We start from the raw sequence: 27790 nt of genomic DNA, 5'->3' as shown, positions 1-27790 counted from the left end.
TCATGGGGTCTCAAAGAGTCAGACACAACTGAGTGACTGAAATGAACTGAACTGAACTGATAAGTGATATCATATGGAATTTGTCTTTCTCTTTCTGACTCACGTCACTTAGTATGATAATCTCTAAGTCCATCCATGTTGCTGCAAATGGCCTTTATTTTTTGAATGACTAAGTAGCATTACATTGTATGTAGGTACCATATCTTCTTCATCCGCTCATCTGTCAATGGACATTTAGGGTGTTTCCATGTCTTGACTATTGTGAATAGTGCTGCTATGAACATTGGGGTACAAATACCTTTTTGAATTACAGCTTTCTCCAGATATACACCCAGAAGTAGGATTGCAGGATGGTGTGATAGCTCTATGTTTAGTTTTTAAAGGAAACTCCATACTATTTTCCATAGTGGCTGTACCGATTTACATTCCCACCAACACTTGAGGAGGGTTCCCTTTTCTCCACACCATCTCCAGCATTTGTTATTTGTAGACTTTTTAAATCGTGGCCATTTTGACTGGCATGAGGCGGTACCTCATAGTATCAATAGTTTTGATTTACATTTCTCTAATAATAAGCAATGTAGAGCATCTTTCTTGTGCCTATCAGCCTTCTGTATTTCTTCCTTGGAGAAATGTCTATTTGGTCTTCTTCCCATTTTTTGATTGGGTTGTGTGTGTATGTGTGTGTGAAAAGGGACATTTTTAAATGGAGCTATTAAGAATCTGGAGTATGTCCACAAGGAAGTAGGCTGCTGAGTGGAGACAGAGGTCATTGGAGTAGCGGAGACCAATGGAAATAAAGCATTTTGAACACCTACTAGCTATGGCCTTTCTTCTCACCCTCCAGTGAGTAATCCGTGTTAGGAGCAGGAGAACAGGTCACAGAGAAAATCTGGGCAGATACCTGGTCTCAAGCTGGTTCCATGCGAAGAGTACAAAGGGGTGTGGTGGGAGTTCAGGTTCTAGGAAAAGAAAGATGGCAAGCTGAGACTGGGAGGCAGCCATGTGTGGGTTCTCAAGGAAAGAGAGACAATGACTTGGGCAGAGAACCTTGGCATTCTGCACCTTTGAAGAACCCCTCATTTTCTTCTTATCAAGAGGAAATGGCAGTACATCACAGGTAAGAGATGGAGAGAGAAATATCACACTTGAAAAATATACTTCAATATTGCTTGATTTTGTTATATATGTTATGTTCTCATATTTTTAAACAGAGCTTTATAAGTTGACTTCGCTTGGCTGCACTGGGCCTTGCTGCGTGTGGGTTTCTCATGGCACTGGCTTGTCTTGTCGCAGAGCATAGACTGTAGGCAGGCAGGCTTCAGGAGCTGCGCACTCAGGCTTCACAGTGGTGCCGTGTGGGCTCTAAGGTGCCTGGGCGAGCGAGGCACATAGCTCGGTAGCTGCAGCTGCGCGCCCTGGAGCTTGCGGGCTTCAGGAGCTGCAGCACTCAGGCTCAATAGTTTTGGCTCTTGGGCTCAGTAGTTGTGCTGCATGAGCTTAGTTGTTCTGTGGGGTGTGGAATCTTCATGGACCAGGGATTGAACCCATATCCCCTGCATTGCAGGCAGATTGTTGTCCACTGCACCACCAGGGAAGTCCTAACAATAAAGGTGTGGTGTTTTTTTTTTAAAGGTAACATCAGGGACTCCTTGTAGATACCACTCCACTGCCTGAACTCAGGTGCCCAGACCCATCTTTATTACCTGCCTCCAACACCTCCCTCCTCATCCACCACTCTCTCCCATTTCCCCAAGTAGACAGCAGAGGGTCCTTCCATTGACAAATACACTTGATAATTATCCAAAGATGAGAGACTGTCCTGGTGGACAAGAAACCTGGGGTGGTAGAAGCAAAACTGAGTCAGTTCCAAAGTCCTCAGTCCAATTTCTGCCCAGCTCCCATAGGATCCTGATACCCTTCCCTTTTCCGAATTGGTCCATAAATCTCCTTAGCAACTGCTTCTCCCACAAATCCCTGCCCAGAGCACCCTGTGTCTGCTTGATTACTTCCTGGCACTAAGCTGAGACAGGAATTTTCTGCTTCTGCCTTGTTCCTCATAAGCCAGTTACCATCAACACTTACCTATCTGGGTCTAGGGAACCTGTCCTGGATGGAGGCTGTCTTGGTGGTGATGGGAGGGGAAGTTCTGGAATGGGAATTGGGGAGGATCCTAGAAACAGAAGAGGATCAATGACAGGGAACGGAGGAGGTCTATTTGAGGAAAGGAGGGAGGGTTCATTGAGGCATTGAGGAAAAGCCCAGGGTAGGAGATTGAAAGTTTATTTGGGGGTTGAGAAACCAAAGTGTACTCCCAGACTAGCAACGTCAGCATCACCTGGGGACTTATTAGATATGCAGATTCTCTGCCCCCACCCCAGATGTTGAATTAGAAACTCTGGGAGGGTCGGAGACCATGATCTGTGTTTTACGGACCCCTCCAGGGGATACTCATGTGTGCTAAGCTTGAGAACCACCATTCTCGAGTTACAAGCCCTCTTCCAGGAGTTAGAGGTATGCATACTATGGAATCAAAGTCCTGTCTGGGAAGGTATACGGAGGAAGTTGGAGGTATCTTCCAGAATGGGAAGGGTCTACCCTAGTGGACCTCTAGAAGGGTGGAAAACTTTTGTATCCTAGAAGGGGGAAAAGCCTATTTAGGAGAGTGGAGATGTATCTGCTTCATAAAATGGGAAGGTGACACTACCAGGGACTGAGGAAGCTGGACATTGTAGATCAAGTCATGGTTTAGAATGTGTAGTCTTGGATTTGGATCCCTGGATCCACCACATGAGTTGTATGACCTCACACTAGTACTTAACATTTCTTAGCTTCAGTTTCCTTATCTGAAACAATAACTGGCCTTAGTGGTCCAGTGGCTAAGACTCCATGTTTTCAGTGCATGGTGCCCAGGTTCAATCCCTGGTCAGGGAGCTAGATCCCACATGCCACAACTAAGAGTTTTCGTGCTGCAACTAAAACAACAACAACAAAAAAGAACCATACATCCTGCAGGCAGCAACTAAATACCCTGCATGCCACAATGAAGACTGAAGATCCTACCGGTCAGAGCTAAAACCCGGTGGAGCCAAATAAAACAATCATAGTAACAAATATTGGCCTCTAAATTTGTGAGGACTGGTTAGACTGTTTAGTCAATGGATAGCTATAGAGTGGGTTTTCTGTGTACAAGTTCTGGGAATTGAGGGGAGAAAGAGAGAGACCTAGCTCCGTCTTTAGAGATCATATCCCTAAGATGAGAGCCGAGCACATAGAAGATGTAGTTTCCTCTCCTTTGCCAAGGAAATGAGAGATTCTTCTGGGGAAAATGAAATGACCTTGAACCATGGTAAGTCTGACTTAGAAAGTAAGACTTAGAGAGTAAAGATATATGATCTGTTTTTGAGAATGAAAAATCACCAATCTAGGCACTTGAACACTTGAATCTCATAAGAACCTTCTGAGATAGACATGCTGGATTTTTATCATCCCCACAACTTGAATGACGCTCAGAGAGGTGGAGAAATTTGCTTCAGTACAGAATTAGTGAAAGCACCACGGGTAGAATGCACATCTTCCAACTCCAAGTTCAGGACATGAAAGAAGTGTTCACAAAATGGGAGAGGGTGTCCTGTGTCCTAGAGAACATCCCAGGGAAGAGACAGGCCTTCAGTAGGCACATGACAGGTGTTCTAACCCAGGGAATTGGAAGCTTCATCTCAGGGTAGTGGCTCTCAACTTGGCCGGCTCAGTGGGATCAGCTGGAGAGCATCTAAAAACTCTAATGCCTGGATCCAACCTTAGAGATCAGCATGAACTGCTTTAGAGTGTTATCTAAGCATCTTTTGAAAATCCCCAAGTGATGCTGAGTCTCAACCAAAGCCGGGGACCACTGCTCTGGGGCTGGGCGTGTGAATCATACAGGGTGGATAGCTGGTAGAAGATTTGGGAATATTGATCTCTGAGGATAGGGAAGTCTATCCTGAGGAATGGGGACAGAGCATTCCTAAGGAAGGGGAAGAAGTTTTCCTGAAAATTGTCAAGTTATATGCCAGAGAATGGAGGAGAATGTCCTTAAGCTGTGGAGGTTATGAACAGCCTGTCCAGAGAGTGGAGGGAGAAAGTCTTGGAACAGGGTTTCCAGGGGTTTCATAGCAGAGTGGGTAGAAGTGAGGGTTTTAGGGTTTAAACCCTATTCTTCTACCAATTAGATTTATCTTCTTGGCACATGGCTTAACCTCAGAAACCTCAGAAACTTATGCCTCAGCTTCTTTATCTATAAAGAGTTGTTGTAACACCTGCCTAGTAGGAATACTGTGAGAATTATATGAGATAATGCAACTATTGGAGGGGGGAGCCTATAGTAGAGGACTGGAGGTTACTTTGGAGAATAGAGGGTCCTGAGGAACAGTGGTGATGTGGGGCATGGGATCAGAGGAAGGTAGAGAGGGCTGGACCTGAAATCTGTTTGCAACTCTTAAGTCACAGGGCGGGGCCTGGAGATGTCCTGCAGGGGACGCCAGCCTCCAGGCTGCAGAGAGGCTGGAGGAGGGTGGGGAACCAGCGGAGGAGAGGTTTGACTGCTAGTAACCTCTCGTCTGCTGCGGTAAGGAGAAGCCTCGGCAGTGGCAGCAGCCTCCCCTCCCATCCATCTTTGCTATGTGACAGGTGGGAACTTAAAAGCTCAGGTCATGTGTCTCAGCTGGCTAACCTACTTACCCCCTTGAAGACTGGGGCTGGGGCAGGCTGGGGCCAGGAGAAGATGCCTCAGAAAGGCACAGGGCAGGGAGAAGCCCCTGGAGTGCTCTGGGGTCTTAAAGGCTTGTAGGGTGAGGGTGAGGATGCACATGTGTGTGAGAAGATGCCAAACACAGTGTTCTGCTCTACGCCCTGGCACACATGTACCTCCAGCATCAGGCGCTGTCTGTCTTAAAGGCCCAAATTTGCCTGGGAGAACCGAGATTTCTACAGTTGGAAATGGAGAAGGAAATGGCAACCCATTCCAGGATTCTTGCTTGGGGTGGGGGTGAGAATGTCCCATGGACAGAGGAGCCTGACCAGCTGCAGTCCACGGGGTTGCAAAGAGTGGATGACAGGAGCAGGTTGGGCTCTGGGTACCGGTTTAACCTTGGAGCTGCCTCTGAATTCTCCAAAAGCAGCTCTGTCCCTTTTTTACTGGTCTCCTGGCCCTCAGAGAGGGAAAGGGGAGGTGGGGAGGATGTCCCAAGACTCTTGCTTGGGAATTCCTGGGGGATGCTGAGCTCAAGGGCCAGAATTGAGGGAAATTGATGGGGGTGGGGTGGTGATGCAGACAGGCTTGCAGCTCCACAATCCCCTGAGAGTGACGGAATCTGCACCCCCCACCCCTCCCCCACCACCATTGTATAGTCCGAAATTTAGGGACCTGTCTCCACTGAGCGACTTCAGCTCTCTTCACCGCCTCGAGTCGTCCTTTTGGCACCAATCCCCAGTCCTGGGTCCACACTTGCACTCTCCCCCGCGCCCCGAGTAGTCGGCGCTTCTCTCCCGTTCGCCATCCTCGCTCCCCGCTGGCTGCGGGGCGGCGTGGGCCCTTTAAGAACCGCAGGACCGGCTGGTAGCAGCTTGGGCGAGAGCGCAGTCGCCCGGCGGCTTCGGGAGGACAAGCCACCAAAGATCGGGCTTAGGGAACCGGGTGTGCAAGGCCGAGAGGGGTAGGGGCACGCCCCAGTCGCCCCTCCCGACTTGTCATCTCTTTTCTGACCTGAGGCTCGAGCTCTCCCCTGTCGCCTGCCCCACCCTGGCCCCGCCCCGGCCCGGCCGCCGGGTTCGGGAGCCGGGACACCGGGCCCAGTGCCGCAGCCAGAGGCAGGTAAGGAAGACCTAGCGTTTCCATCCTCAGCCCGTGGCAGCGCTCATCATCTCAGCTCTGCACCATCCCGGGGAGCCTCAAGGTGACCAGGCTTGCGGAAGATGGGAGGGGAATGACCCCCAATGCGGAGCTTAGTTGGCAATGTGGGTTTTGGGTCCGGGTGGTGAGCCCGTTTGAGGCGAGAGCCCAGGGCGCGCGGACGCAGGGCCGCCGGCAGGAGGGACTGGCCAGGGCACCTCGCCTAGAGATGGGGAGGGAGGCGCAGCGGGAGGCCCAGAGCATCCTCTTTCTCCGCCTTTGCCTGGTCCATCCTGCGGTCACCCTGCTACCCTGATTTCCGAGCAGGCAGCCTCTGCCAGCCGCCCTTTCTGCCCACCCCCTCCACACCTCCGCACCCTATCCTGTCCCCAGAGACTACTGGCCTGCGGGGTAAGGAGATTAGAGCCTCCGCGGGGAGGAGGGAGCGGGTGCGGACTTCGAGGGGTCCGGCTGGGGCTTGGGCTGCCCGGGACCGTGGAGAGGTGGGAACTGAACATAACTGCGCTGGGAGCGGTAATCGGTGGAGGGCAGATGCGCTGGAGGTAGGACGCGGGAGCTTCCGGTAGCCGATCTACCCTGAGAAGGAGGCGGGGAGGCGAGGGCACATGAGAAAGCAAGTGAGCGCCGAGCCAGGGATGGAGGACTGCCCCAAACTGAGCAGGGCCTCTCCCTTCAGGCCGGACTTGGCGTGATGGCGGAGAAGACTCTGGAGGCCGTGGCCTGTGGACTACGACCTGGAGCTGTGGCCATGGCTGTGGCGCTGGAAGACGGGGCGGAGCCCCCTGTGCTGACCACGCACCTGAAGAAGGTGGAGAACGACATCACCGAAGCCCAGCGCTTCTCCCACCTACCCAAGCGCTCAGCGGTGGACATTGAGTTCGTGGAGCTGTCCTATTCCGTGAGGGAGGGGCCCTGCTGGCGCAAACGGGGTAAGGGAGCAGTCTGGTGGGGAACTGTGGGCCCCTATGAGTTGCCCCTTCTGGAACAGGAGGCCTGGGTTTGTCCCCTGTTCTGCAAATCCTGCAGGAGCCAGTCCACTAAAATCTCAGCCCCTCATTTACTCTGCGGACAGCTGAGGTGCCAGGGTCTGAGCTCCCTTCACACCTGTAAACACCATGGGACACTAGGTTCAATGGGTTATTTCCTCTTCTGAGTTGACGCTTTTGTTCCTGGTCCTTGAGGCGTTGTCCTTCTTTGTTTCAGGTGGAGCTCCTGCCTTCTAAGGTGGATTTGAGAAAGTCTGGGCTGTGTGGCAGCGGTTGTCCTCAGTGGTTAGCAAAAATCCTTGGACCTATGGAGCACTGCTAATTTTAAAAGATGTTCTCATTCCTGTCTTCTTACTTCATTCTTGCCAAAGTTCTCCAAGGCAGGGAGGGTGAAGGGTTGGTAGGATAGGTGACATCTTGTTGTTTAGTTGCTAAGTCTTGTTCGACTCTTTTGAGAGCCCATGGACTGTAGCCCTCCAGGTTCCTCTGTCCTTGGGATTTCACAGGCAAATAGGCCTGGGTTGCAATTTCTTTCTCCAGATTTGCCCGACTCAGGAATAAAACCTGGGTCTCCTACTTTACAGGTGGATTCTTTACTTCTGAGCTACCTGGGAAGCCCTCTCTATATTGCTATTATGAAAACTGAGGCCCCAAAAAGTTGAGTAACTTGACCGATGTCACACAGCTAATAAGTGGCAGTGTGAGGACCAGAAGCCAGGTTTCCCAGCTCTCCTTGCAGTGTTCCTTTCTTTCTCTTATCTTCCCTGTTAAGCATTCCCATCTCCACTGCTTCTCTATTTAAGACAGTTGGGTAATGGGATTGCCTGCAACTCCAAATTCTCTGCATCCTCACCATCTCCCATCTTTTGCTCTTCACCCCATCCCCCTGCCCTGGGCAGGTTGAGCTGGGAATAGAGAAGCTGGGGTTTCCCCAGAGCCTGGGTGTGGATCAGGGGTGGAGCTGGGACATTCTTCTCTGAGGTTTAGGAAATGTTTGGGGTGCTTCTGAGCAGAACAGAGCCTGTACTCTCTCTGCACTCCCTACCCTCACTCCCATGAGCGACCAAAAGATCACAGGGTCTGAGTCACTAGACTTTGAGATATCTGGGCTCTCTGCTCAGTGCCCTCGGTCCTGAAGTCAGTTTTGGGCACAATCAGGAGGTACCTGTTATTTCCTTAACCCTCAGTTTTTTTCTTTGTTTGTTTGTTTTTTTAATAGAGTGCAGGCCCAAGGCAGAGTCTCCTCTTAGCCAAGGACCCTGACCCATTTTTGAGAAAACATTATATACCCTAAGTGTACTTGTTCAAACCCACCTCCCCAAATTCCTTGAAACTAGTCTGAACTAGGTAAAAGAGAGATACGATCAAAGTTAACCCATGATTCATGTGTCGCAAGACTAGCTAAACAGTGGATATTTATCAATAGGCCTGTGGTCATAGCCCAATAAACATAATGGAATTTACCACTTTGTTCGTTACAGAGATAATTAGTGTATTGTTTTAGGCAATGGAGAATCCAAGTACAAGTCCTGAGGCGCTTTTATCTAGGGAGTCTGGTTTTCCATTGGTATGCCATTTCTATAGATACCCGGCACAAAGTTCAGAGTCCTTTGGGAGGGTGACCATGCGTGTAGCCTAATGTTCACAGCCTGGCCTAGGATGGAGTCCAGCTCTGTCTGTTTCCTCCTTCATTCCCCCTTCTTGATGCTCTTAACTCATATTATGAGCATCATTCATAGGGATATATTGCACCCTGGCTCTCCGACTGCCAATTTGGGAGAATGACATCAACGTTCGGGTTACAAAGTTCATCATACATTGTAAAATTCAGAGTCCACAAAGCAGAAATATCAAGGCAACTATAGCAATGGTAAATATAGTTTTCCACCAATCGCCCTTCACCCAAGATAGGACTGAAATCCAGAAAGGAATGTTTTCATTTGACATTGCTTTTACCTGGTTTTTCATGTCATCTAAAGCAGTGATACATTGCCAGGTAAGTCAGGAATGCATACACAACATTCAACCTTAATTATAGCACAGGTTCCTCCTTGAGCAGCTGTGAGTATGTCCAAAGCCATTCTATTTTGAATTACTGCTTTTCTCATTTGGCTTTGCTCTTCTTTTAAGGCTTGGATGGCTTTTGTTCTATCTAGGAGGGCCTGTTTTGTGAAATTAGTCAAGGCCTCTACTTTAAACATAATATCTGTTGTCCCTATAAGTAAGTAAGTAAGTAAGTAAGTGTAAGTTAGTAAATATAGTCACTCAGTCGTGTCCAACTCTTTGCAATCCTGTGGACTGTAGCCCACCAGTCTCCTCTATCCATGGGATTCTCCAGGCAAGAACACTGGAGTGGGTTGCCATTTCCTTCTGCTTAACCTTCAGTTTTAAGGACTTCTCTGGTGGCTCAGATGGTAAAGAATCTGCCTGCAATGTGGGAGACTGGGGTTCAATCCCTGGGTTGGGAAGATCCCCTGGAGAAGGGAATGGCTACCTGCTTCAGTATTCTGGCCTGGAGAATTCCGTGGACAGAGGCGTGTGGGTGGTACAGTCCATGGGACCGCAAAGAGTTGGACATGACTGAGCAACTAACACTTTCAGTTTTAGGAGAAATGAAAATACAAAAGAAGTGTCTAGATGGGCCAACTCTCTGGTGGCTTCAACTCAATTCACCAGCCACAAATGGGCACCCCTGACCAGGTCCTGGAGAAGGCGATGGCACCCCACTCCAGTACTCTTGCCTGGAAAATCCCATGGACGGAGGAGCCTGGTAGGCTGCAGTCCATGGGATTGCGAAGAGTCAGACAACTGAGCGACTTTACTTTCACTTTTCACTTTCATGCATTGGAGAAGGAAATGGCAACCCACTCCAGTGTTCTTGCCTGGAGAATCCCAGGGACGGCAGAGTCTGGTGGGCTGCCATCTATGGGGTTGCACAGAGTTGGACACGTCTGAAGCGACTTAGCAGTAGCAGCAGCAGACCAGGTCCTGCCCTCCTTTGCCCTTGCCAGCCCCATTCTGTTCTACTGGCCATTCTGCCATCTTTTGCATCCCTTGTCCCTCTCTCTGCCCTCTGTACTCTCTCTGCCTGCTTTTCTCACGTGAATCCCTGTCCCTTTCTTTGGAGAACAGAGAGCAATTAGAGGCAGTGGTATAGAATCTGCCTCTCGATGCAGGAGACACAGGAGACACGGGTTTGATCCCTGAGTTGGAAAGATCACCTGGAGAAGGAAATGGCAACTCACTCTAGTATTCTTGCCTAGAGAATCCCCATGGACAGAGGAGCTTGGTGGGCCACAGTTCATGGGGTCACAAAGAGTTGAACACGACTGAGCACGCAGGCACATTCATTCATTTCAAGAGGAAAAAGAATAAGGGGCATGGTGAAAGGGAGATTCTGACTTTCCCAGGTCAGAATTTGTCACCTGCCTCTCCTAATTATATATGACATTTCTTGATAGTCAAAACACTTTTCTATTAATTATTATTAATCTCAGTTAATAGTCATAATAACCTTATTTTGTCCTTGGGAGGAGATACTACTATCCTTATATTACAGGTGAGGAAATGGAGGCCCTGAAAGAGTAAGTGACTTCATAAAATTGCAAAGAGAGTTACTGATGGAGGCAGAACTAGAACTCTGGTGGGTCTCCATCCTGAAAGCCTGGGAGGCAGGCCCTTCCCAGGTTGAGCAGCTGGGGTCCAGCAGGAGTCCCAAGACATAGGTTCTTAACCACTTGTAAGCTGCGTGATCTTGAGCAGACTGCCTACCCTCTCTTGCACTCACTTTCCTCACCTATAAACAGGGATGATAAAAATACCCACCACATGGGCTTGTGCAGCTTAGCTGAGACGTTAACTATGAAAATATTTTGTGAAAGGCAAGCATTAAGATGATATTTGAATTTGGCATCAGAGTTCAATCAAGTGCTTGGCGGTGATTAAATGAGGGGAAGGTTCATCATTGCCAATTTCTTCCCCTGCAAAAGAAATCACTTCTCGTGAGTAGCTCTGAGAGGCATATGCTGGTGTGCACAGACACACGTCTCTCTGATTGATGGTGACAATGACTGAAGCCGAGGGTTGGAATTCATGGCGTCCCTTCTCCAAGTAAAGAACTTGCTCTGTGACCTTGGGTGTCACTGAATGTCTCTGGGCCCTAGCTGCCTCATCCATATTGTATGGCAGTGACTGAGGCAACGAGCTTTGTAAACCAGAAAGCACCATCCAGGCAGTTAGTATGATCAGGATCCCACAGTGGACACCAGAGGATCCCCTGTCTGATGGAATGTGTTCAGAAGGACAGCTGGGTGCTGTGGAGGGAGGGTGAAAGATCACATCCCTTCACTGCCTCTGCTAAGGAGGTAGAATGAAGAGGGAATTGGGCTTCATAGGGGACGGAAGAGAGTAGTAGTGAGTGTTGGCTGTCGGGGATTGGTGTTTCAACCTCACTGAGGCAGGCCTATAAACAGGGCAGGCAAGGCCAGCCTCCTTGGCTTCATCTTTCCTCTCCATCCCCTTGCCTTGGCAGTTGACTCTGTGGAATCTCTGCCCTCTGCTCCCTGGATTGTATTACATATATGTTGTTATACAGCAGCGTTTCCCTCCCAAAGCCTGGAAAGCCTCTGCCTTCCTTTTCCATTTTGAAATGCTGCTCATTCTTCAACACTTAGCTCAAATGCCACCTCTTCCATGAAGCCATTCCTGATCTCCCCCTTGTCCCTCTACCCTCTTCAGTTCTATTTTCTAGATTCTCATTGCCCAAAACTTATGCTTCTATGACAACCCTTACTTTATCTTTCTTCAGATCTATAGATGATTTCTTTTTTAAGAAATTACTTGCTATTTATGTGACTGTACTGGGTCTTAGTTGCCACATGTACTATCTTCAGTCTCTGTTGTGGCATGTGGGATCTTTAGTTGTGGCATGCAAACTCTTGGTTGGGACATGGGGGATCTAGTTCCCTGACCAGGGATCGAAACTGGGCCCCCTGTACTGGGAGTGCGGAGTCTTGGCCACAGGATCACCAGGGAAGTCCCCATAGATGTTTTCTTGTCCATCTCTTTTACCTAGACTATCACCGTCTTGAGTGCAGGAACTGTGTCTTCCTTGGTTTTTTTTTTTTTTTTTTGATTGAGTGTCTGATACAGTTTAGAATGTAGTGTATATCAATAAGCATTATCACATGGAATTAACATTAAAATGCCACTTGCTTTCAATGCGCTCTATGTACCAAGTGCTGTGTCATATACTTTACATACATATATATACATATTTCTTTATTTGTGGCTGCGCTGGGTCTTTGTTGCTGTGCAGGCTTTTCTCTAGTTGTGGCAAGCAGGGGCCACTCTCCAGTTGCGGTGCGAGGGCCTCTCGCTGCGGAAGCCTCTCCTGTTGCAGAGCGCAGGCTCCAGGGTGCGCAGCTTCAGTAACTGTGGCATGTGGACTCAGCAGTTGTGGTGCACAGGCTTAGGTGTTCCGTGGCATGTGGGACCCTCCCAGTATAGGGATCGAACCTGTTTCTCCTGCATTGGAGGATTCTTTACCACTAAGCCACCAGGGAAGCCCTATTTACATATATTATCTCACTGAACCTTTATAGCAACCCAATGAGATAGATACTATCTATCTTACAATGAAGCACCTTACAAATGAGGTACCTGGAGCTCAAAGAGGTTAAGCAACTTGCCGTAGGTCACACAGCTACCTGGTGAGTGTGGAGTCAGACTTTGAATACAGATCCAACTGACTCCAAATGTGTACGCTTAATGCATATGCTGCCTCCCAGTGAGTGAAAGGTGAGATTTTACTGGCCACATTAGGGGCAGCAGACATAAGCCTGGTGGGGAGACAGAGCACGCTGATGAAAGACTTTTAGAAGGAGGCCAAGGCTCTGAGAACACACATTCAGAGCAAACACTTATTGAGCACCTAGTACGTGCCAGCCAATCTGCTAAGGTTACAAAGATGAGTCACACACAGACCCTGTCCCCAAGGAGCTCACTGACTAAGAGGCTGGGGGAGGGGGATGAGGGGCAGGCACCTCAAGCAACAAACATGCTGGCATATGAGAAGTGCTGTGGAATAGAGCACAGTTACCTAGCTCAGACTGAAAAATTGGAAACGTCTTCCCGGAGTGGGTAAGGGTGACCGCCATGTTTGTAGAAGAGAAGTGAGGTCTTCTGTTGGGTCCCCTCTCCATACCCATCCTTCGGATGTGGGGATTTTCCCATGGCTTTCAGAAGAGCGCTGTCACCTCAGGTACGTTGACATGAGTGGTGGTTGCTTCTGGGGGGACAGAATGAGAGGGTACAGGTCATCACTGGGGCTCTGAGGGTCACTCTGCCATCCTAACCAAGTCACAGTGAGTAGAGCCTGCCTAGTTCACTGATAGCCATGGCTCCTAAGAGTTTGAGGTGTCTCTGTTCATTGAAGCACTGATCAAAAGTTCCTCCCTACCTCCCACATTACAGGTTATAAGACCCTCCTTAAGTGCCTGTCAGGTAAATTCTGCTGCCAGGAGATGATTGGCATCATGGGCCCCTCAGGGTCTGGCAAGTCCACGCTCATGAACATCTTGGCAGGATACAGGTAAGAACAAGGCTGGGGTAGAATGGGGCCAGGGCCCAGGAAGAGAGGTACCCTGGGGAGCACAGAAGAGGTTCTGAAGTGACCCTGACCTCCATCCCTAACTGACGACATTCCTGCAGGGAGTCTGGAATGAAGGGGCAGATCCTGGTCAATGGGAAGCCGCGGGAACTGAGGACCTTCCGCAAGATGTCCTGTTACATCATGCAGGAAGACATCCTACTGCCACACCTCACAGTCCTGGAAGCCATGATGGTGAGAGCTGGACAGCCATCGCCCCCTCCCAGCCCCCCAGGCGCCTGCTGTCCCCACCCTTTCCATTGGTCAAGGGGTCAAGGCCGTGCCTGCCCCCATGCATATCTGATCTGCCCTGTCTCTGGGCCCCAGGTCTCTGCTAACCTGAAACTGAATGAGAAGCAGGAGGTGAAGAAGGAACTGGTGAGTCGGTGGGGTTGGGGGGGATGTGGGGAGGGGAAATGAGGCAGCTGCCCTTTCCAGGCCCTGAGATCTGGGGTGCCCTCGATTTGAGTGGGAGGAGAGGGGTGGCCAAGGCTGGGACGCTGGGTTTAAGGGAGATGCTTATTTAAATTGGGGTGGTGGGACTTGCCTGGTGGCCAAGTGGTTAAGACTCCACACATCTCTTACAGGGGTCCCAGGTTCCATCCCTGGTCAGGGGACTAAGATTCCACATGCCGTGCTGGGTGGCCAAAAAAATAAAACAATTAAAAATTTTTTGGAATACATAAATACATTGGGGTGGTGCTGGGGGGAAGCAGAGACTCTGAAGCTGACCTGGGCTGTGTGGGGGGGCTGGGCCAGGTGACAGAGATCCTGACGGCGCTTGGCCTGCTGTCCTGCTCCCACACGAGGACAGCCCTGCTCTCCGGCGGGCAGAGGAAGCGCCTGTCCATCGCCCTGGAGCTGGTCAACAACCCACCTGTCATGTTCTTTGATGAGCCCACCAGGTTGTTCTCCCCTCCTCTCCTACTGGGCTGCCCCCTCCCCTCAGCCCAGAGCCAGAACTGGAGGCTGCATCTGGTCCGCTGCTGGAGACCAGAGCACGTGTTTGTAGCCTCCTGAGGCCAGAGAAGGGCTGCACCCCTGCCAAGCCTGTTGCCTAGCAGCCCTATCCTTCATCCTCACAGAAGTCCCCATGTCCTCCCTGTCTGATGCCACCCGATCCTTCTCTCCCCAACAGCAAATCAATCAGAGTCCTGCTGAGTCTACCTTCTTTCTCCATCTCTCAGATTCACCCCACCCCCATTCTTAGTGCCAGTGCCTAAATTCAGGACATCATCAACTCTTGCCTGCATTTCTGCAACAGACTCCTCTCTCCTTGTCTCCAGTCTCTCCCAGCCCATCCTTCTCCAAACTGCAACCAGAGTGAACTTTCTAAAAGACAAGTCTGGCAATACTCACTCCTCTGCTTAAAAACATGCAATGATTCGCATTTGCCCTCAGAATAAAGGCAGAGGACTCACAAGGTCCGGGGCTGAACCTACTTCTCTGGCCTCACATCTTGCTTCATGCTGTCTTGTATTTTATGCTCTAATAAGATTGAATCGCTTATTATTCTCTTCGTCAAGCCATGTGTTCCATGCCTTTGAGCCTTGCACATGCTGTGTCTTCTGCCTGGAATGCCCTTCACCACTGCACCTGCACTTGCCCCCTCACTTGGCTGAGCTCTTTCTTCTGCTAGCCTCACTCAGGAACCTCCTCTGACTCCTCTCCCAAACCCTTGTACAGCGGATGTGAATTCTCCCCTACTTTTTACCCCGTTTCTACAGCATGGTTCACATTGTCTCAAATGATCTGTGCATTTCTCTCTCTCCGTTCCAACCAGAGTCTATGTCTTATTTATTTGTCTTTGTAATCCCAGTGGCTGGAATTCAACAAGTGCTTAATAATTGCTTGTTGCACCTATCCATAGTCTGGGCTTCTTGGTACCTCCAAACGCCTGAGTCATACAATGTGGATGGGATATAGGGGTGGCCAGAGTGACCCCCTTCCTGCCAGCTCACTCGCCTTCATAGCAGCTGCCCCATCCAGACACTACCTTGGCCATCCTCACCTCACCCTGCCCCCTGGTGGCCTCTCTCTGGACAGTGGGCTGGACAGTGCCTCCTCTTTCCAAGTGGTGTCCCTCATGAAGTCCCTGGCCCAGGGGGGCCGAACCATCATCTGCACCATCCACCAGCCCAGTGCTAAGCTCTTTGAGATGTTTGACAAGGTGAGGGTCTCTGGGACTCAAAGGTAACTGACCAGCAATGGGGAGAGGGCTGGGGGTCAGTCAGGGTGTGCTGGGACCTGCCTGACCCACTCATGCTATTTTCCTTGCCCTTCTTTTTCCACCTCAGCTCTACATCCTGAGCCAGGGTCAGTGCATCTTCAAGGGCATGGTCACCAGCCTGATTCCCTATCTGAAGGGGCTCGGTTTGCACTGCCCCACGTACCACAACCCGGCTGACTTCAGTGAGTAGGCGCCTGGTGGTCCAGGCTGGGATATGGTGGTGGGCCAAACCTAGGGGTCCAGATCATGTCCTTGGGCCTCCCCGGGGCAGAGCACTGTCACCTGCCTTCCACACACACTCAAAGAAGAGCTGACTTGCCCTTGGGAAGCAAGGAGAGATCTGAGCTAAGTGCACCCCTCTGTGTCCCCCAGTCATCGAGGTGGCCTCTGGCGAGTATGGAGACCTGAACCCCCTGCTGTTCAGGGCTGTGCAGAATGGGCTCTGTGCCCTGGCAGAGAAGAACAGCGGCCCTGAGAAGAATGAGGTTCCCGCCCTCTGTCCCCCTCGCCCTCTGGTGAGTAGGGGTGGAGGGAGCAGGATGCAGAGTTGGGGAGGGGAGACAGGACCGGGGACATGGCCCGGCCAGAGAGGCTGTGCCCCAGAGGCATCCCAACCCCTGGGTATTAGGAAGAACCAGGACTTGGAATAGACCTACTATTAGCGGTGTGACCTTGGGCACATTACTTAACCTCTCTGAGCTTCGGCTTTCTCATTCATTTATTTGTTCAACAAATTCTTACCAAGCAACTGTAGTGCCACCTGGTAAGCAAGGTTGAATCTGTTTCTGGCCTCGTCGCCCACATGGTTTACTGTCATCTTTAACTTGGGGGTGATGATACTTATTTCACAGCCTTATTGGGAGGACTAATTAGATTAGTCACACAAAGCTCTTCCTACTCTAGCTGGCTCTTTTCCTTAAATGAGATACTGTGACCCCAGGGGACCAGAAGGGTTATTGTTGCTGTTGTCATCATTACCATTGTTAAAAATATTATCGTGAAACTGGTTGCATAAAGGTATTATGCCCTTAGGATAAATGTATTCAATGGATTAAAATTTCCCCAGAATGACTGGGGAACTCCCTGGCAGTTCAGTGGTTTGGACTCTCTGCTTTCACTGCCTAGGGTGTGGGTTCAATCCCTGGTCAGGGAACTAAGATCCCACAAGCCATGCAGCTCAGTCAAATAAAATAAAATTTAAAAATAAACAACTGATCTATTAGTAGCCACCACAGGTGTCCTTGACTCCCCTTCCATCTCCTCCCTCCCCACTTCTGTTTACTCCCTCTTTGTGTCTCTCTGAATCTCGCTCTGATTCACACCTCTAAGGCCAGCTTCCAGGTACCCAGCTCAGTGGTGGAGAATTCTGGAGGACCCTTGTCCCTGGAGACAGGCTCAGCGGTTTTCCCACCAACTGAGCTGGCTATGTGGTGGGTGGGTGGGGTGGGCTCACCTGATCCAATTTCCTCTCCCCAGGAAGTGGATACCGTTGAAAGCCACACCTTTGCCACCAGCTCCCTCACGCAGTTCTGCATCCTCTTCAAAAGGAGTTTCTTGTCCATCCTCAGGGACATGGTGAGACATCAAGTTGGAGGAGGGGGAGGCTGGTGTTGGCCTGGGCGTGTGTGGTGTAGGATCCCAGCAGTGGAGATGGCGATGGGTCCCTCTCCCAGCGGCCCCCAGCGCTCCTGTGGGTCTCTGTGCCTGTGAGGGCGCACCCACGTTCCTATGCAAGTGGACTCACCCATCCCTAGCCTGTGATCCATCCTCTCTCATGATCACCCCTCACACAGGTCCTGACCCACCTACGGTTCATATCCCATGCGGGGATTGGCGTACTCATTGGTCTCCTCTACCTGCAAACTGGCAACGATGCCAACAAGGTCTTAAACAACACCGGCTGCCTCTTCTTCTCCATTCTTTTCCTCATGTTTGCCGCCATGATGCCAACTGTGCTCACCTGTGAGCTGAGATGCCCTGGGCGTGGGCGGGCATGGGGAGCATGGGGTAGGGTCAGGGTGCTATGCCTCATCAGCCTGTGTCTTCAGTCCCCTTAGAGATGGCAGTCTTCCTGAGGGAGCATCTCAACTATTGGTACAGCCTCAAAGTGTATTTCCTGGCCAAGACCATGGCTGATGTGCCCTTCCAGGTGAGCCTCTTCCTCCTGCCTCCCTGCTGCCTCCCTCCTGTCTTGCTCCTTCCATCCTTGCTTTTGGCCCCCCTCAACCTTGTTACGTGCCATCCTTTCCTTCACTTCTACTCACTTAGCAAGAGGTGGTGAGTACCAACCATGCACCAGGCTCTTTGTCAGGTACTGGGGATGTAGCAATGAACATGGCGGAAGTAGTCTTGACCTTGTGGAATTTATGTTCCAGTGGGAATAAGAGAGGACAAACAACACATGATGAAAATAATAGCCCTAAAAATGACTCTTACTCAAGGCAGTAGAGAACAGCGTGGGCTCTGGAGCCTTGCTGCTCCTTGTTAGCTGTGAGACACCGGGCAAGTCACCTAATCTCTTTTTGCTTCAGTGTCTCCATTTGTAAAATAGAATGATGATAATATCTACCTTGTGACTGTTTATGAGAATGAAATGAGTTAATACAGGTAAAGTACTTAGAATAGTGCTTGGCACATACTGAAGTATCCAATAATGTTTGCTGGGTTTGATTGCTATGGCCACCACCACCCTCTTCCAAGCACCAGGGTCACCAATGATCCATAGGGTACCTTTGAGCAAATTAGAAGAGGTGTCCCTTCCCCAGGGCAAGGGTGCACTGTGCCAGGGTGAAAAGAGTACAAGCTGGGGCTTGGCTTCTGGTTGCCTCTTGGTTGAGTGCCTTGTCCAGGGAGCAGCCCTCACTACTGTACTTGGTATCTCGGTCCCTGTTGCCCAGGAACTGATGGGGACAGAGGGCTCCCCAGGTGGTGCTAGTGGTAAAGAATCCACCTGCCAGTGCAGGAGACATGAGAGACACAGGTTCAGTCCCTGGGTTGGGAAGATCTCCTGAAGGAGGGTATGGCAACCCACTCTGATATTCTTGCCTGGAGAATCCCATGGACAGGGGAGTCTGGTGGGCTACGGTCCATAGGGTTGCAAAGAGTTGGATACGACTGAAGGACCTAGCACGTACAGCGGGACAAAAGGTGCTCATATGTAAAGTAATTAACAGTATAAGGAATCCGCTGGTCCAGATGGGATGGATCTTCAAAGAAGTCACTAGACCTGCATGGGCCTGAGTGGGCCTGATGGAAGATGAATGAGGTTCTTAGAGCCAGGGAAGGGGACACATGTCAAGTTCATGTGACAGCATGAGCAGGAGGACAGAGGACCAGGCATGGAGACTCTAGCATTGCTGTCCTAAAGGCTCCTGCCTGGGTGGAGTTGAGGGTCTTGGCCGCTGCCCAGCCCTGTGCCTTCTCCCCAGGTGATATTCCCAACTGTGTACTGCAGTATCATGTACTGGATGACAAGCCAGCCGGCTGAGACCAGCCGCTTCCTGCTCTTCTTAGCCCTGGCTACCTCCACGGCCTTTGTGGCCCAGTCTTTGGGGATGCTGATTGGAGCTGCCTCCAGCTCCCTACAGGTGAGGGGCTGGCACATGGGGACCCCCAAGAGAGGGATCGAAGTCTAGTGGGAGGAAGCAGGGGCTGGCCTAAGGAATGGGATGGATCTCTGGGAAGCCCGGGTCCCCCCAACCCCAGTCCTGAGTTTGTCCCGGTCACCCCTGTGATGGCCCGGTCCCCTTCCCTCCCCTGCAGGTGGCCACCTTTGTGGGTCCCGTCACCTCTGTCCCTGTCCTCCTGTTCTCCGGTTTTTTCGTCAGCTACAAAACCATCCCCAGTTACCTGCAGTGGAGCTCCTACCTCTCCTATGTCAGGTCAGTACCCCTCCTCTTCCCATCTGCCCCTGCTCCTCCTTGCAGGAGGCCGTGCCTCCAGGTGAGAGATTGCACCTGGCCTCTGGCAGTTTGCCCAGGTGACAGTGACCCTGTGCCCTGTCCTGCTCTGATGCCTGTGATTGCCTAGGTATGGCTTCGAGGGTGTGATGCTGACCATATATGGCATGGGGAGAGAAGACCTGAGCTGCCTGACGGAACACTGCCCTTTCCAAAAGCCACAGAGCATCCTCCAAGCCATGGATGTTGAAGGTGGCAAGCTCTACATGGACTTCCTGGCCTTGGGCATCTTCTTCCTGTTCCTGCGGCTGCTGGCCTACCTTGTGCTCCGCTACCGAATCAAGTCCGAGAGATAGAGTTTTGCCTTGGCCTGGGCCCCAGCCCTTCGGGACTGTTTTAACCTTGTAGACTTGGGCCCTCCCCTCTCTCAGCTCCTTTGCAGGCTGGCTGTCGGACTGCGCTCCCAGCCTTGGCCCTAGGGGTGCCAGGCCTCTCTGCCATGCCCAGGATTCTTTCCAAGTTGACGCGGTCTGTAGCTTCCTCCCTCCTCTCTCCAACACCTGCATGCGAAGACCACTAGGAGGCTGCCACCCTCCTTCCTGCCCCGCCCCTGACACCCTCCTCTGTTGTCTGCCTGGGAGCCCCAGGCTCTCCAGGCCCCCTCTCACAATTAACCAAAGTGGTCCTCCTTTTGGGTCCCACCACACAAGTGTTTGTAAACTGGCTGTTATAAGGTTGGGGTTCTAGGGCTGGGTCCCGGTGAGGTCCCCTGGATGTCCTGTTGGAACGGGGCAGGGACAGGCTCTGAAAGCCTCTTCCTTCTCCTTACTTCTCTCCACCCCTAGACCCTGGCTGATCTGGACAATCTGTGGGGACAGGTGTTTGGATCTGTCTGGACCATCCCTCCCAGTCCTGGGGGTTGGAGAGGGCTGGCGCCTTAGGCTGTCCCCTGGGCCCCTCTGGCAGGGGCTGGGCCTATGGCTCCTCTGCAATAATGTCTCTGTTTCTTTCCCATCTGTTGCTGGAAGTGGAGAAGACGCTTTCTTCCGGGGTGAGGGTGGGGTGGGGTGGAGGGGGTGGTGGTGAGTGAGCAAAGACCCAAGCCTCCCTTCTTGCTGCTCACGTGGTCCCGCGGTGCTCCCTCCCCTCTCTTGAGTTACAGGCACATCCACACGACATAAACAGGCAATCTCTACCCTACACACACTCGCCATCCCCCCAATGGCTCAGAGGCAGGGTGATGGTGGCATGTGGTGGCAGGTGCTGTGGGGAGGCCAATGCCAACCTCTTCCCGGGGCCCCCACTTTGACTCTAAGGATGAGGCTGGTGCTGCCCGGGCCGTCTCCAGGAGCTGCAGGCGTCTACCCCCCAGTCTTCCCTCCTTTCCAAGCCTGGATTGGCATAGGGTACCAGCTCCCTGGAGTTCAGGACCCCACACAAGCACAAAGCTCGAGCATAAGTTGGACATGGTCACCGCCTCCCCATGGCTCTTCTTTGGTGTGTCAAGCTGGCAATGTCACTCCCTCACCCCTTCCACGGCCACTTGCAGCTCATTCAAACTCCTGTCCATGTCCTGCTACCTGCTTCCAATCAGCCAAGGTGGGCCCTGGGTGTCAAAGCAGCATATCCAGGGCACCAGAGTGACAGATGCATCTAGAACACGTCTGACTTTCCTGGGATGGCTGGGGTCCAGGCTCATTACTTCTGATTTCCTCTTCCCCTCGGGCACTTGTCACCCTTTCTTCCTGTGCACATACCTCTCTACCTTCCTTACCCTGCCACGGATTCTCCCCATCACACAGAGATGCCCACTGTATCTGTGGGATTTCACTCATTATTAATAAAACCTATATTTATACAGTATGCTGTGTGGAAATGTGTGTGGGTCTGGCACTCGGTACCATGGGCTATGAGGCGGTCTTCAAAGCTCTTGGTAAGAAGTCTATGCGCTTTAGGGAGCTGTGGCAAAGGATGGGAAGTCCTAGATGGAAATCAAGTTGGTGAGTGTGTAACTTATGAGATATCTGTATTATGCTCCACATCTTACAAATTCTTATGTTCACTATCTCAAGGGAGTCTCAGATCAAACCTGTATTCTCTCTCGTGACAGCCCATTTTGCAGATAAGAGAACTGAGACTTGGGCTAAATAACTTGCCAAAGGGCCCTGAACTAAGGGAAGTGGGACTCCGCTCTGGCAACCAGGTCTTCTGCCTCCTGCCTCATCCTCGGCATCAGCTGATGACGCTTATTTATGGTGGATCTGCAAGCTGTGTGCTTCCCAGATGGCACTAGTGGTAAAGATTCTGCCTGCCAATGTAGGAGACTCCAGAGATGTGGGTTCGATTCCTGGGTGGGGAAGATCCCCGGAGGAGAAAAGGCAAGCCACTCCAGTATTGCTGCCTGGAAAATTCCATGGGCAGGGGAGCCTGGAGGGCTACAGTTCATGGTGCCGCAGAGTCAGACACAGCTGAGCACACACATACATGCACACACATACATACGCACACATGCAAGCTCTGTGCATTGGTTCTCTGTCTGTTGCTTGGGTGAGTTCTTGCCTGACTGATACCTGTCTCTCTTTTTAGAACTCACTGAGCCCTGCTTCCCTGATTGTGCCTATGGGAGAGAGGGGAGGGTTAGGAGTCATGAAGGCAGTGAGAAGCAGAAAGCTCCTGGGGCCTAAGCCCCCGGATAAGAGTGGCAGGGACCCCACTGAGCTCAGCACAGCTTTCCTCATTTCCTCTTCACTTCTTTCCTACTGAGCCACACTTCCAGGGCAAGCCATCAGCCATGAGGACTGCTCTGGTTGAAATCATCTGGTGTTGTCTAGGGGCACCGAAGACCTCCGGTACCATAATTTTTTATGTCTCAGCACAGAGAAGATAGAAATGATTTGTTAGAATAGGATGCTTGTGAGACTTACAAGCAGGCGGCAAAGGATGCTGCACCCAGTACTTACTGGGCTACAGTTTTATAATCAAAAGAAAAATGAGGAAGGGGAGAAGAACTTCTTTGTCTTTAATGTTGTGCTTCTATCATCAACTCCTTCTCCAGGATGAGCAGGGGAGTTTTCTTTTCCCTGTATGGTCAAGCTAGGTCCACAAATTATGGACCAAATATTGTTTATGTGTGCAGAGAGCATGTCCTAGGAATCATTAACCATTGTTTGCTTGTTTTGGAGCACGTCTTGTGCTTCTGTTGCATGGTTTCACTGCTAAACAAGCCTGTGTGGTTTTGTGGTTAAGCAAACCTGCTTTCTTGAGTACCCATTAACTTATAGGGGTCTCCCATATTTTTTTACTTACAATCACCTAGTGGGATTAACTATTTAATCACCTACTTTGTCCCTGTACTCTGTCCCTATCATTGTGGCCTGAGATTTGAAGTAGGCAACTGTCTGGAAGGCCTTAAGGGCTGGTAGAAGGATTACCCGAGAAGGAATACATTGTCTCACCCTCTTCCCTCCTGATCCTGAGCTTGAGGACTGAAGGAAAGGGCAGCATCAGTCCTGCCGGTTGCCCAAAATACCCTAGTAGTGCCACGGGTAGGGTAGGGCCCAATTTATGACTGGCTGGGTGCTTGGCTGGAGATGGACTAACTGAGTTTCTTATGGGGGTGGGCATGGGGGTTGGGAAGTGGGAAGTCTGAGGCCTAGCTCCTGGAATTCTAGTTAGCTTTAAGGGCCACTCTGGGTGCCACCAGATCGTGACTGCAGCCGTGAAATTAAAAGACGCTTACTCCTTGGAAGGAAAGTTATGACCAACCTACACAGCATATTAAAAAGCAGAGACATTACTTTGCCAACAAAGGTCCATCTGGTCAAGGCTATGGTTTTTCCAGTGGTCATGTATGGATGTGAGAGTTGAACTGTGAAGAAAGCTGAGCTCGGAAAAATTGATGCTTTAGAACTGTGGTGTTGGAGAAGACTCTTGAGAGTCCCTTGGACTGCAAGGAGATCCAACCAGTCCATCCTGAAGGAGATCAGTCCTGGGTGTTCATTGGAAGGACTGATGCTGAAGCTGAAACTCCAATACTTTGGCCACCTCATGCGAAGAGTTGACTCATTGGAAAAAACCCTGATGCTGGAAGGGATTGGGGGCAGGAGGAGAAGGGGACGACAGAGGATGAGACGGCTGGATGGCATCACCGACTCGATGGCATGAGTTTGAGTAAACTCCGGGAGTTAGTGATAGACAGGAAGGCCTGGTGTGCTGCAGTTCATGGGGCCACAAAGAGTCGGACACGACTGAGCAACTAAACTGAACTGAACTGGACTGGGTGCCACCTTCTCCCTGGCATAATGCCAATAGATGGCTCCCATAAGTCAGAAGGCACAAAATCCCACCACTATATAGTCTAAAGTTTCTTCATTTTTATTTTCTCTCTCTCTTAATATTTATTTATCTGGCTGTACCGAGTCTTAGTTGCAGCATGTGGGATCCAGTTCCCTGACCAGGGATTGAGCCCAGGGGCCATGCATTGGGAGGGCAGAATCTTAGCCACTGGACAATCAGGGAAGTCCCTTCTTTCTCTTTTAAGATGAAATTTAAGATACTTTCAAAAGAGTAACACTTATAAGTTCACACATTTGTATATTCCCTTAGGAGCCAAAGGAAATGAACAGCCATTCCAGAGCCGGCAAAGGCTATTCAGGCACAGAGAACATTCGCAGGGTGGCTCACCTAATTGCAAAGAAAGCACTTCTGTTTCTTGCAGCAACCCCCTGAGGCTGAGAGGAGGAGTGTGATCATTTCCTCCGTTTACAGAGAAGGAAGCCAAGGCATGGGGAAGTGCTTTGAGCAAACCCTCAAGTTGCTACGCTCTTGCCACTGAGAGTCTTCTCAATTTCTACTCCCAGTCCCAGAAACCTGCGGAGGTGCCGGGCGGCTTTCAAACATGTTTTGAAATGGACCCACTCTCCCTGAATGCCAACCTTCCTGGACCCAGAGATCGTTTCCTTCAACACGGTGCTGCCTTCTGTGTCAGGGTCTGTGCAAGGTGCAGGAGGACAGAGATGACCAGGGCACTTCGTGCTGCGGCTCTGTGGCACCTGCTGCCCCGTCCTGAGGTCAGACGACAGAGCACATGCCCGCAGCATGACTCACAGTGCTTCTGTCTGCAAGAGGCCGGTCAAATTATATGTCATTAATAAAGCTTACATGGTTGCCATACCCTCTGAGGGGGCAGGGGAGGGAAATGGTTTGTTCTGTACTGGGCCCAGTAACGCAGCCACAGGCCTGTCTGTCTCACGTGGCTGGGGAAGTGGAGTGAAGCTAGAGGAGCCCCCCAGGCCCTAAAATCACATTCACAGGGTCACTCTGCCTCCTCTCCCCTCACCCCTTACCCCTCCCACTCCCTGTTCAGAACTCTGCTGAAATCAAATGTGTTGTTTTCCTGCTGTCAGGAATGCCCTTCCATTCCTTAGCTTTTTAAGAAAAATTTTAATTGACACATTATTGATTTACAATGTCTCAGGTGTATAGCAACGTGATTCAGTTTTGCACACACATATATATATTCAACTATATATATATATTTTTCAGATTATTTTCCATTATAGGTTATTGCAAGATATTGAATATAATTCCCTGTTCTATTTGCTGTTTATTTTATTTTTACTTTTTATTTTAAAAAAGTATTTATTTATTTATTTGGCTGTGCTGGGTCTTAGTTGTGGCAAGTGGGATCTTCCATCTTCGTTGAAGCACATGGCACCTTTGTAGTTGTGGCATGTTGGATCTAGTTCCCTGACCAGGGATTGAACCTGGGCCCCTGCAGTGGGAGCGTGGAGTCAGCCACTGGACCTCCAGGGAAGTCCCTGATTATGTTTTATATGTAGTAATGTGTATCTGTTAATCCCAAAGTCCACATGTATCCCTCCCTTCCCTTTCCCCTTTGGTAACCATAAGTTTGCTTTTTATATCTGTTAGTTTATTTCTGTTTTGTAAATAAGTTAATTTTTTAAATTAATTTATTTTTAATTGGAGGGTAATTGCCTTACAATATTGTTGGTTTCTGCCATATACCAGCACGAATCAGCCATAGACATATATATATGTCCCCTCCCTCTTGAACCTCCCTCCTTGTACCTTTTTTTTTAAGGTTCTGCATATAAGTGATATCATACGATATTTGTCTTTCTCTGTCTGACTTACTTCACCTAGTATGATCATCTCTAAGTCCATCCATGTTGCTGTAAATGTTATTATTTCATTGTTTTTTTGGGTTGAGTACCATCTTATTTTTTAAGATCCAGTTCAAATGTCACTTCCGGGTCACAGTCAGTGAGTAACTTCCTCTCCCAGACTTTCCTAAGGCTGCCATCTGCCTCTGAAGTACCCTGCTTTGGGTCCCCTAGAGGGGAGCTGCTCTGGTCTGGTCCTCTTTCTTCTTGTTCTTGTTGTTCAGTCTTAGCCCAATACCACGCGTTTGGTGAAAGAACAGATGTTTACACGTATAAGTGAATCTTCAGTCTGGATGGAAGGTAGAGATTGAGTCAGGAGATAGGTGGGCTCCAGGCTAGACATTTACAACTGGCCTTCTGTTTTGCATTTCATGGGGCTGGAAGAAGTGGACTGTAGCCTGGGTAGTTAACAACTGTTTGCAATTCCTGATATAAGAGATAGGCTCCAGTTGAGGAAGTAACAACAGAAGCAGGGTAAATAGCCAGTCTTTGTCTCTTGTGAACACCTTTAGGTAATAGTCATGGCAATAATCAAAATGATAGTCACAGCAAGGACAAAGAAGTGTAAAGCTGTTTGAGTAAAGGATTAAGGGATCTCCACCCCCCTCCCCTTTTTGGGACAAAGGAGACACTACACATTCGCAGAAAGGCTCCTTGAGGGTCAAAAGTCAGGGGATAATTCCAGGCAATAATGAATGAGTCTTGCGCCTCCCAGAAGCTTTCACTTCGAGATAAATCTTTTTTTTTTTTTTAATATTATTTTATTAGTTGGAGGCCAATCACTTTACAACATTTCAGTGGGTTTTGTCATACATTGGCATGAATCCGCCATATAGTTACACGTATTCCCCATCCCGATCCCCCCTCCCACCTCCCTCCCCACCCGACTCCTCAGGGTCCTCCCAGTGCACCAGGCCCGAGCACCTGACTCATGTATCCCACCTGGGCTGGTGGTCCGTTTCACCATAGATAGTATACATGCTGTTCTTTCAAAACATCCCCCCCTCACGTTCTCCCCCAGAGTTCAAAAGTCTGTTCTGTACTTCTGTGTCTCTTTTTCTGTTTTGCATATAGGGTTATCGCCACCATCTATCTAAATTCCGTATATATGTGTTAGTATACTGTAATGTTCTTTATCTTTCTGGCTTACTTCACTCTGTATAATGGGCTCCAGTTTCATCCATCTCATCTTGACTGAGGGATGCCTGTGCAACCAGGGGAGGGTCCCAGGGTAGGTCAGGTGTAGAAAAAGAAACCAGATAATTGGCTGAAGGAAGACAAAGACCCAGAAAAACTGACCTGTATAAATGCCTTCACTGCTTTCTTACTGCACTCCTCCTCTCTAAGGGGTACGCCCCTTCTTTCTGGGTGTGCATCTCTGCCTTGCTTCTGCCTTAACTAAACAAGCCATTTCTCTATATGCTCTCCCACCTGTTGTGCTATGACTCTAATGATACTTTGTACCTACATTTACAATTTCTGCCTTTGTGATACATGTATTTTTCACTGGGGGCAAAGATTCAGGTTCAGTTCCCGGAGAGGGAATTAAGATCTTGCTTCAAGCCACTGCTCACTGCTGCCTCGCTGAAATCAGGATCACAGAGCCCTCTTCCCAGCCCTGCCCTGCTGCCTCTCTGCCACTTCCCTACTGCTCACATCAGTTCAGTGCACACCTGTGTCTGCTTGCAGAGGCATGCCCTGGCTGTGGGTGGTGGGTGACGCCTCCCTCAGCTTCGGGCGTCCTGAGCGTGCCAGGTATGGAAGCACAGGGAGGAGAGTGGGGGCTCTGAGGACCAGGAAGCCCCAGGGCTAGGCTATGACTGGGTGCCAGACAAGAAGGGCAGTTAGAGTTGGGAGCAGCCCCTCAGCCCCATTCTTCTGTCTTCCTTGAGGCAAGTGACCAGAAGCCACACACACAGGTTGGGGCAGAGGTGAAGAGAGCCAGGCACAG

At 50.2% G+C, this 27790-nt stretch overlaps 1 protein-coding gene across 5 annotated transcripts; it reads left to right on the top strand.

Annotated features, from left to right (window-relative positions):
* The first annotated feature begins 5650 nt into the window (after positions 1-5650).
* On the top strand, positions 5651-21458 carry ABCG4 (ATP binding cassette subfamily G member 4). Of its 5 annotated transcripts, XM_065945172.1 has the most exons (16): positions 5651-5933; positions 6197-6280; positions 6567-6819; positions 13351-13468; positions 13588-13720; positions 13853-13903; positions 14285-14430; positions 15572-15695; positions 15823-15937; positions 16128-16270; positions 17232-17330; positions 17549-17717; positions 17804-17904; positions 19184-19342; positions 19518-19636; positions 19785-21458. In XM_065945172.1, the coding sequence occupies exons 3-16, from the start codon at positions 6582-6584 to the stop codon at positions 20008-20010; spliced, it is 1941 nt and encodes a 646-aa protein (XP_065801244.1). In that variant the 5' UTR covers positions 5651-5933; positions 6197-6280; positions 6567-6581; the 3' UTR covers positions 20011-21458. The 5 variants fall into 5 exon arrangements, with proteins under 5 accessions (XP_065801244.1, XP_065801243.1, XP_065801242.1 ...); XM_065945171.1 differs by lacking the exon at positions 6197-6280 and having other exon boundaries at positions 5651-5851; XM_065945170.1 differs by lacking the exon at positions 6197-6280.
* Positions 21459-27790: the final 6332 nt, after the last annotated feature.

This window comes from Muntiacus reevesi, chromosome 9 (assembly GCF_963930625.1).
Source record: "Muntiacus reevesi chromosome 9, mMunRee1.1, whole genome shotgun sequence".
Taxonomy (NCBI): domain Eukaryota; kingdom Metazoa; phylum Chordata; class Mammalia; order Artiodactyla; family Cervidae; genus Muntiacus; species Muntiacus reevesi.
The sequence above is the reverse complement of the archived record's forward strand: the minus strand, read 5'-3'. Positions and strand labels throughout refer to the sequence as shown.